This window comes from Mustelus asterias, unplaced genomic scaffold, assembly GCF_964213995.1.
Source record: "Mustelus asterias unplaced genomic scaffold, sMusAst1.hap1.1 HAP1_SCAFFOLD_2957, whole genome shotgun sequence".
NCBI lineage: Eukaryota > Metazoa > Chordata > Chondrichthyes > Carcharhiniformes > Triakidae > Mustelus > Mustelus asterias.
Genome location: NW_027592902.1, coordinates 9209 through 20000, shown reverse-complemented (window position 1 = coordinate 20000; position 10792 = coordinate 9209). Strand labels below are relative to the sequence as shown.

At 46.8% G+C, this 10792-nt stretch overlaps 1 protein-coding gene across 1 annotated transcript in view; it reads right to left on the bottom strand.

Moving 5' to 3' along the window:
- The window catches only part of LOC144490157 (translocating chain-associated membrane protein 2-like), a gene marked incomplete at its 3' end in the record, with an annotated part of 29088 nt that extends 22819 nt beyond the window's left edge, over positions 1-6269 (bottom strand). The window contains exons 1-2 of the mRNA XM_078207966.1: positions 6110-6269; positions 4058-4121 (exon numbers count right to left, since the gene is read on the bottom strand). Coding sequence (XP_078064092.1) covers positions 4058-4121; positions 6110-6232 — 187 coding nt within the window. The remainder of the gene's footprint in view (positions 1-4057; positions 4122-6109) is intronic.
- Between the last annotated feature and the right edge of the window lie 4523 nt (positions 6270-10792).

Below are 10792 nucleotides of genomic sequence, written 5' to 3'. Positions count from 1 at the left end.
TCGCCTCCCACAGTAACCTGGGGTACATCCCATCCGGACCCAGCGACTTATCTATCTTGATGCCATTCAAAGATTCCAGCACAACCTCTTTCTTAAAGTCCACATATTCAATCCTTTCAGTCCACCGCACGCCCGCAGTACATCCACCCAGGTCCTTCTCCTCTGTCAAAACTGAGGCAAAATACTCATTGAGCACCTCTGCCATTTCTACTGGTTCTGTACAGACTTTCCCGCCTTCACCTTTTATAGGCCCTATTCCGTCACGTCTCATCCCTTTACTCTTCACATATTTATAGAACGCCTTAGGGTTCTCCTTAATCCTACCTGCCAGGGCCTTCTCGTGACCCCTTCTGGCTCTCCTAATTTCCTTCTTTAGTCCCTTCCTACAAGCCGTATACTCTTCTAAATCCCTATCTTTGCCAAGCTCTCTGAGTCTTTTGTACGCTTTCCTTTTCTTCTCGACTAGGTCCCGCACAGCTTTCGTGCACCACGTTTCCTTTAACCTACCAACTCCTCCCTGTCTGCTCGGAACGTTGTCCTGTAGAACTCTAGACAGACATTCCTTGAAAAACTGCCACCTCTCTTCAGTACATTTCCCCGAGAATACCTCCTTCCAATTTACTCCTCTAATTTGCTGCCTTGTGTCTTCATATTTCCCCTTACTCCATATAAACGCTTTCCTAGCTTGCCTGATCCTCTCTTTTTCCAATGCAAGCATAAAGGAGATAGAGTTATGATCGCTATCCCCAAGATGCTCTCCCACTGAGAGATCTGACACCTGTCCAGGTTCATTGGTCAGTATCAGATCAAGTACAGCCTCTCCTCTTGTAGGCTTGTCCACATGCTGTGTTAGGAAATCCTCCTGAACACACCTAACGAACTCCTCCCCACCCAATCCCCTTACCCTAGGGATATTCCAATCTAAGTTTGGGAAATTAAAGTCTCCCATCACAACAACTCTGCTATTACTGCAACTCTCCAGGATCTGTTTCCCTATCTGCTCCTCCACCTCCCTGTCACTATTGGGCGGCCTATAGAAAACTCCCAGCAAAGTGATCGACCCCTTCCCACTCCGAACTTCCACCCACAGAGACTCGGTAGACAATCCCTCCACAGCATACACCTTCTCTACAGCTGTGACATATCCCTGATCAGCAGTGCCACACCACCCCCTCTCTTGCCTCCCTCCCTGTCCTTCCTGAAACATCTGAATCCCGGCACCTGGAGTATCCAGTCCTGTCCCTGAGACATCCAAGTCTCCGTAATGGCCACCACATCAAACTTCCTGGCATCGATCCAGCGTTTATTGTATTCGCTGCTCCCATCTGCTCTACACTGGGAGACTAAACGTAGACTGGGGGACTGCTTTGCACAACACTTTGCTCCATCTTCAAGTTTGATCCGATCTTCCTGTCGTTTGCCATTTTAACTCAGTATCTTGTTTTCATGTCCACATGTCCATCCGTGGCCTCTTGCAATCTTCCAATGAAGCCCAATGCAAACTGGAAGAGCAGCATCTTCTGATTAAGCATGTTACAGCCCCTGGACTCAACATTGAGTTCAACAATTTTAGACTGTGACCTTTCTCCTTCATCTTGACCGTCTTTGTTTTTGACCCAATCCCACCCTCACCCTGGAGTGTGATGGAAGTAGATTCAATCATGGCTTTCAAAAGAAAATGGAGCAAGCATCTGAATCGAGAGGATCTGTTGGGTTGTGGGGGAGGGTGGGAGGAGTAGAATTGGCTAAATTGTTTTTGCCAAGAGACAGCATAGCAATTGCAGGCACAATGTCTCTTACCTGCAAAAGGAAAAATCATGCTTGATGAATCTATTGGAATTCTTTGAGGATGTAACTAGTAGAGTTGACCGAGGAGAGCCAGTGGATGTGGTTTATTTAGACTTTCAGAAGGCTTTCGACAAGGTCTCACATAACAGACGACTGTGTAAAGTTAAAGCACAGGGGATTGCAGGTAATGTCTCGAGATGGATAGAAAGCTGGTTAGCAGATAGGAAGCAAAGAGTTGGCATAAATGGGACTTATTCTGATTGGCAGTCAGTGACTAGTGGGATACCGCAGGGATCCGTGCTGGGACCTCAATTGTTCCCATTATCAATTAAAGATTTGGAAGAGGGAACTGAATGTATTATCTCCAAATTTGCGGATGATACAAAGTTGGGTGGGAGGGTGAGCTGTGAGGAGGATGCAGAGATGTTTCAGTGTGATTTGGACGGGCTGAGTGTGTGGGTATCTGCATGGCAGATGCAGTATAATGTGGATAAATGTGAGGTTATCCACTTTGGTAGCAATAATAGGAAGACAGATTATTACTTGAATGGGTGTAAATTGAGAGAGGTGGATACTCAATGAGACCTTGGTGTCCTCGTGCATCAGTCGCTGAAAGTAAGCGCGCAGGTACAGCAGGCAGTAAAGAAGGCAAATGGTATATTGGCCTTCATAGTGAGAGGATTTGAGTATAGGGACAGGGATGTTTTGTTGCAATTGTACAGGGTGTTGGTGAGGCCACACCTGGAGTATTGTGTGCAGTTTTGGTGTCCTTATCTGAGGAAGGATGTCCTTGCTATAGAGGGAGTACAGTGAAGGTTTACCAGGCTGATTCCTGGGCTGGCAGGTCTGTCATATGAGGAGAGACTAAGTTGGTTAGGATAATATTCACTGGAGTTTAGAAGAGTGAGAGGGGGATCTCATAGAAACTTATAAAATTCTAACAGGGTTAGACAGGGTAGATTCAGAAAGAATGTTTCCATTATTTGGGGAGTCCAGAACAAGGGGTCATGGTTTGAGGATAAGGGGTAAACCTATTAGGATTGAGGTGAGGAGAAATTTCTTCACCCAGAGGGTGGTGAATGTGTGGAATTCACTACCACGGAAAGTAGTTGAGGCCAAAACATTGTTTAATTTCAAGAAGAAATTAGATATAGCTCTTGGGGCTAAAGAGATCAAGGGATGTGGGGGGAAGGGGGAGGGATCAGGATATTGAATATGATCAGCCGTGATCAAGGTGAATGGCGGAGCAGGATCGAAGGGCCGAACGGCCTCCTCTTGCTTCTCGTTTCTATGTCTACTGTAAACATTCTATGATTCTTCTCCTTGGAATTTAGAATTTGATTAAAGTTTTGAAGATATAAAGGGGAACAGATAGTTTCTCCTATCTCTGTTGGTTGGGTAGGACTAGAGGGAATCAGTATCAGAACCAGGCCTCTCAGGAGTGAGATTCAGAAACACACCGGGGGTGAAATTCTCTCCCAAAAGGAGCTAAGGTAGCTGGACGGACTAGAAAATAGGTCAGCCCAGGGAGGAATGGCTGAATAGACAAGTAGGGCTGAATGGCCTCCTCTGATCCATTTCAGAACATAATAGGAGCAGTAGGCCACATGGTTCCGCCGCCACTAAGTACACTCATGGTTGATCTTCCATTTCAATTCCACTTCCTCACCCAATGGCAATATTTCTCAAGTCCCCTACAGTCCAAAATTCTATTGCTCTCAATATAGTTGAGGCGGGTACACATTTTGTCATTTAAAAAGCATTTAGACAGTTACATGGGTAAGATAGGTGCAGAGGGATATGGGCCAAACGCGGGCAATTGGAACTAGCTTAATGGAAAAACTAAGCGGCATGGACAAGTTGGGCCGAAGGGCCTGTTTCCATGCTGTAAACCTCTATGACTATTTCAAATGCTGCAGGCAGTCTTAGGGTCTTTATAAGCATTTTTAAAACAATAAAATCAGCTTGACCGTGTTCATAAACATCAGGTTTTTTTTATAAAGGGAGAATTTCTTTTTCAAAGTTCAAGAATTTTGTAGTTTTCGGCTGAGGTGACCATTTATAACTTAGAAATTCCCACATCAGCCAGTTTGGAAAACCATCAGTAGCAATCCCTGCAGAAAGGTTCTGGTTAAATTTTCCGATACTCTCAAAGAAATCAACCAAACAGTGGAATACTTGAACTGTGCCTTGTACACTCCCTTAGCTTCAACCCAGTCCACATGTCCAGCTCACTGGTCAGCTTTGAAGCCAGTTTCTGACTTGTTACCTGCAGTTGTTGTGCTGACGTTGTTCTGTGGGGAAATAAACATGAACGCTGTCTTTGCTGTAACCTAGGGAATAAAAGATAAGTTGGAAATAAGTCCAAAATTAATAACTATAAATCTACCAATACAGCTGGTAACTGGCACCCATCAGTAGGCCATATATACATCAACCATTCTACCCTCATCCACCCTCTCAGTCACTTCATAAAAACACTCAATCAAATTGGGTTTCTAAATTGGTCAAACATTATTTTCCCATTCATGAAAGTCGCTGACTCAGCCAGAGTCAGAGTAAAAGATTTTCCATCAGAAGCTGCTGGGGAGCTGCCTTCTTGAACCACTGCAGTCCATGTGGTGTAGGTACACCCACAGTGCTGTCAATGTGAGGGAATGGCGATATATTTCCAAATCAGGATGGTGCATACTTGGAGGGGAACTTGATGTCACCATGTGTCTGCTGCCCTTGTCCTTCTAGCTGATAAAGGTCATGAGTTTGGACGCTGTTGCTGAAAGAAGCTTGGTGAGTTGCTGCATGGAATTTTGCAAATGATACACACTGTGGCTGTGGAGAGAGTGGATAGCATGTGGATCAGGCAGCTGGTTTAACCTGGATGTGTTGAGCTTCTTGAGTGTTGTTGGAGCGGCACTCATCCAGGCAAGCGGAGAGCATTCCGTCACACTCCTGACTTGTGCCTTTTAGATGGGGTATAGGATTTGGGAAATCAGTAGGTGAATTACCCTCTGCAGAATTCCCAGCCTCTGATCTGCTCTGGTAGCCACAGTATTTATATGGCTGGTCTAGTTCAGCTTCTGGTCAATGGTAACCCTCAGGACGTTAGTGCTGAGGGATTCAGCAATTGGTAAACACAATTTACCGTTGACAAATCCATACCGTCTTTCATTTATTAGCCTATACTTTTCTAAATACCAATTAATAAACCAGGACAAAATATCTCTAAAAGATTCCTGCCATCAAAGTTAAGCTGAAAGAGAAGTCTGAAGTGTTGGTAGGAAGAGTGAAGGAGGACAATATGAACCAATGGTATAATTTTAATCACAGAGCAGGCGGAGTCCCAATGGTGAATGTTCCAACTTGAGAAAGCTTGAAAAACCTGGCATCCTTGGCTTTATTAATCAAGGAATAGAGTACAAACCAAGCTTATGCTCAATCGATATAAAACACTGAGTATGGTGTTCAAGCACAGGCGCCATACTTTCAGCAGATGTCAAGAGATTAGAGATAACGTAGAGGGAATTTACTAGAATGATTTCTGGGCTGAGGAACTTCAGTTATATTTGGAGACTGGAAAATCTGGGAATATTGTGTGTGGAGCAGAGATGGTTAAGGAGATTTAATAGATGCTTCAAAAATTATGAAGGGTTTTGATAGAGTAAATAAGGGAGGTTGGTAGCCAGAGGGACAAAGGTTGCAGAAAATTGGCAGAAAAGTGAGAGGTGATATAAGGAGAACGTTTTGTGACGTAGAATGTGTTCCATGCAAGAATGGTGGAAGTGGATTTGTAATTTTCAAAAAGGATAACCATTTGCGGAGTGATGGGAGAGGGGCACAGTGTTATCAACAGTTACCAGGCAATAGTTCAAACAGAAACCCTGACACAGGGAAGTCACTCTAACCTCTCAATTTGTCCACACTCTTATCCCTCCCTGTTTCTCCATTCTCTATCTCCTTTTACACCCTCTCTCCATTTACTTTCGCCGACTTTGTTCTCCCTGTTTTCTTTCTCCTCTGTCCCTGTGCCTTTCCAGAGTTCTTGCTATCTTGATGTTTTCTCTCTCTCCTCCCCCACCCCTTCCTCCCTCCCTCTCTCTCTCTCTGAGACGTGGCAGGATCTCAGGCGCTGACCCACTGAAGCTTCCCCATTGCACTGACAGCCCCGAGTCAGCCTGCTGCCCAGTGCCGGGCCTCAGCAATGTGCAGCGGGCCGGCAGATCCGGCTTCAGGCCGCGCAGCCGAGCAGCCGGGGAAAAGTTTGCTAAAGTTTCTGAAACTTTTTGAAAGCGGTGCAGAGAGTTTCACCTCCCGTGTTTCTGACCTCGAACATAAGCCCGATGAGGACCAGGACAACCAGACACGACACAATGTCGGCGTGGTTCTGGATGAGAAACTCCTGGCTCAGGAACGGGTAACTTTTACTCCGCTTTCTGAAAGGAGCCATCGCCCGCAGCCCAACTCCGGCCAAAGGTGCGCAGGCGCCCAGCGTCTGCTGAAGGACCAACAATTTAAATGGGCAATGCACAATCTGCTACTCAGTGGGTCCCACTATTAATAAATTAGTAACCAATCCCCCTTTACATTTACCCTATCCAGTACAAATACACATCACTGTAACCCTGCGCTCTCTCTAAACAAACCCAACTTTTCTACTCTCTCACTGAACTAATCCTATTGTTTCCTCTTTTGACAAAGGCTCATCTGGACTCAACATCAGCTCTTTTCTCTCCTTACAGATGCTGCCAGACCTGCTGAGATTTTCCAGCATTTTCTCTTTTGGTTTCAGATTCCAGCACTGGCAGTAATTTGCTTTTATTTGTTTACTCTGTTCCCTATTTTCCATTCCTCAAACTAATCCCACTTTCCTATTTTCTCTTTAAACTGATGTTCAGTTGGTTAAATTGTAAAAAAAAACACCTTTGCCAAGTTTACAGCCCATCCCCACCCCAGCTGATATTAAAATTCTCACCCTGGTTTTCAAATCCCTCCATAGTCTTGCTCCTTTGTTCCTGATGGTGGGGGCGTCCAGAACCAGGGGTCACAGTCTGAGGATTCAGGGTAGACCATTTAGGATGGAGATGAGGAGACATTTCTTCACCCAAAGAGTGGTGAGCCTGTGGAATTCATTCCCACAGGAAGTAGTTGATGCCAAAACATTGAATGTATTCAAGAGGCGGCTGGATATAGCACTTGGGGCGAATGGGATCAAAGGTAAAGAAAACAGGATAGGCTATTGAGTTGGACGATCAGCCATGATCGTAATGAATGATGGGACAGGCTCGAAGGGCCAAATGGCCTCCTCCTGCTCCTATCTTCCTATCTCTGTAATCTCCTCCAACCCACAAACGTTTGAGAGATATTTGCTCCTCTAATACTGGTCCCTGAACATTCCTGAGTTTAATCACCCTGTAAGAAGTCTCACAACACCAGGTTAAAGTCCAACAGGTTTATTTGGTAGCAAATACCATAAGCTTTCAGAGCACTGCTCCTTCGTCAGATGGAGTGGAAATGTGCTCTCAAACAGTGCACAGACACAGAAATCAAGTTACAGAATACTAATTAGAATGCAAATCTCTACAACCAGCCAGGTCTTAAAGGTACAGACAATGTGGGTGGAGGGAGCATTCAACACAGGTTAAAGAGATGTGTATTGTCTCCAGACAGAACAGCTAGTGAGATTCTGCAAGTCCAGGGGGAAAGCTGTGGGGGTTACTGATAATGTGACATAAACATCCCGGTTTAGGCCGTCCTCATGTGTGCGGAACTTGGCTATCAGTTTGTGCTCAGCGACTCTGCGCTGTCGTGTGTCGTGAAGGCCGCCTTGGAGAACGCTTACCTGAAGATCCAAGGCTGAATGCCCGTGACTGCTGAAGTGCTCCCCAACAGGAAGAGAACAGTCTTGCCTGGTGATTGTCAAGCGGTGTTCATTCATCCGTTGTCGTAGCGTCTGCATGGTTTCCCCAATGTACCATGCCTCGGGACATCCTTTCCTGCAGCGTATCAGATAGACAACGTTGGCCGAGTTGCAAGAGTAGGTACCGTGTACCTGGTAGATGGTGTTCTCACGTGAGATGATGGCATCCGTGTCGATGATCCGGCACGTCCCCACACCCCCACTTCTTGCCTTCAAACAACCACGCAACCTCAAACAGACCATTGTCCGCAGCAAACTACCCAGCCTTCAGGAGAACAGTGACCACGACACCACACAACCCTGCCACAGCAACCTCTGCAAGACGTGCCGGATAGCTTTCAGATCACTGCCCCTTCATCAGATGGAGTGGAAATCTGCTCTCAAACACGGCACGGGGATACAAAATCAAGTTACAGAATACTGATTAGAATGCAAATCCCTACAGCCAACCAGATCTTAAAGATACAGACATAGAACATAGAACATAGAACAGTACAGCACAGAACAGGCCCTTCGGCCCACGATGTTGTGCCGAGCTTTATCTGAAACCAAGATCAAGCTATCCCACTCCCTACCATCCTGGTGTGCTCCATGTGCCTATCCAATAACCGCTTAAATGTTCCTAAAGTGTCTGACTCCACTATCACTGCAGGCAGTCCATTCCACACCCCAACCACTCTCTGCATAAAGAACCTACCTCTGATATCCTTCCTACATCTCCCACCATGAACCCTATAGTTATGCCCCCTTGTAATAGCTCCATCCACCTGAGGAAATAGTCTTTGAACGTTCGCTCTATCTATCCCCTTAATCATTTTATAAACCTCTATTAAGTCTCCCCTCAGCCTCCTCCGCTCCAGAGAGAACAGCCCTAGCTCCCTCAACCTTTCCTCATAAGACCTACCCTCCAAACCAGGCAGCATCCTGGTAAATCTCCTCTGCACTCTTTCCAGCGCTTCCACATCCTTCTTATAGTGAGGTGACCAGAACTGCACACAATATTCCAAATGTGGTCTCACCAAGGTCCTGTACAGTTGCAGCTTAACCCCACAGCGCTTAAACTCCAACCCCCTGTTAATAAAAGCTAACACACTACAGACAATGTGGGTGGAGGGAGCATTAAGCACAGGTTAAAGAGATGTGTATTGTCTCCAGACAGGACAGACTCCAAGTCCAGGAGGCAAGCTGTGGGGGTTACTGATAATGTGACATAAGTCCAACATCCCGGTTTAGGCCGTCCTCATGTGTGCGGAACTTGGCTATCAGTTTCTGCTCAGCGACTCTGCGCTGTCGTGTGTCGTGAAGGCCGCCTTGGAGAACGCTTACCCGAAGATCAGAGGCTGAATGCCCATGACCGCTGAAGTGCTCCCCCACAGGAAGAGAACACTCTTGCCTGGTGATTGTCGAGCGGTGTTCATTCATCCGTTGTCGTAGCGTCTGCATGGTCTCCCCAATGTACCATGCCTCGGGACATCCTTTCCTGCAGCGTATCAGGTAGACAACGTTGGCCAAGTTGCAAGAGTATGTACCGTGTACCTGGTAGATGGTGTTCTCAGATGAAATTATGGCATCCGTGTCGATGATCCGGCACGTCTTGCAGAGGTTGCTGTGGCAGGGTTGTGTGGTGCCGTGGTCACTGTTCTCCTGAAGGCTGGGTAGTTTGCTGCGGACAATGGTCTGTTTGAGGTTGCGCGGTTGTTTGAAGGCAAGAAGTGGGGGTGTGGGGATGGCCTTGGCGAGATGTTCGTCTTCATCATTGACATGTTGAAGGCTCCGGAGGAGATGCCGTAGCTTCTCCGCTCCGGGGAAGTACTGGACGACGAAGGGTACTCTGTCCACCGTGTCCCGTGTTTGTCTTCTGAGGAGGTCGGTGCGGTTTTTCGCTGTGGCGTGTCGGGACTGTTGATCGATGAGTTGAGCGCCATATCCTGTTCTTGTGAGGGCATCTTTCAGCGTCTGGAGGTGTCTGTTGCGATCCTCCTCATCCGAGCAGATCCTGTGTATACGGAGGGCTTGTCCGTAGGGGATGGCTTCTTTTACGTGTTTAGGGTGGAAGCTGGAGAAGTGGAGCATCGTGAGGTTATCCGTGGGCTTGCGGTACAGTGAGGTGCTGAGGTGACCGTCTTTAATGGAGATGCGTGTGTCCAAGAAATCATAGAAATCATAGAAACCCTACAGTACAGAAAGAGGCCATTCGGCCCATCAAGTCTGCACCAACCACAATCCCACCCAGGCCCTACCCCCATATTGCTACATATTTTACCCACTAATCCCTCTAATCTACACATCCCAGGACACTAAGGGGCTATTTTACCATGGCCAATCAACCTAACCCGCACATCTTTGGACTGTGGGAGGAAACCAGAGCACCCGGACGAAACCCACGCAGACACGAGGAGAATGTGCAAACTCCACACAGACAGTGACCCAAGCCGGGAATCGAACCCAGGTCCCTGGAGCTGTGAAGCAGCAGTGCTAACCACTGTGCTACCGTGCCGCCCGATTCCGGAGAGTAGTCCGTGGTGAGTCTGATGGTGGGATGAAACTTGTTGATGTCATCATAGAGTTGTTTCAGTGATTGCTCACCATGACTCCAAAGGAAGAAAATGTCATCGATGTATCTAGTGTATAGCATCGGTTGAAGGTCCTGTGCGGTGAAGAAGTCTTGTTCAAACCTGTGCATGAAGATGTTGGCATATTGAGGTGCGAATTTGGTCCCCATGGCTGTTCCGTGTATCTGGATGAAGAACTGGTTGTTGAAGGTGAAGATATTGTGGTCCAGGATGAAGCGGATGAGTTGTAAAATTGCATCTGGAAACTGGCAGTTGACGGCATTGAGTACTGAGGCCGTTGCAGCAATGCCATCATTGTGGGGGATGCTGGTGTAGAGTGCCGAGACATCCATTGTGACGAGGAGTGCTCCTGGTTCAACTGCTCCATGTGTGCTGAGTTGCCGTACGGCAGGGCAAGGTTTACAATTGGGAGAGGGGTAATTATGATGCGATTAGGCAAGAATTAGGGGGCATAAGTTGGGAACAGAAACTGTCAGAGAAAGGAACTAATGAAAAGTGGAACTTTTTCAAGGAACAA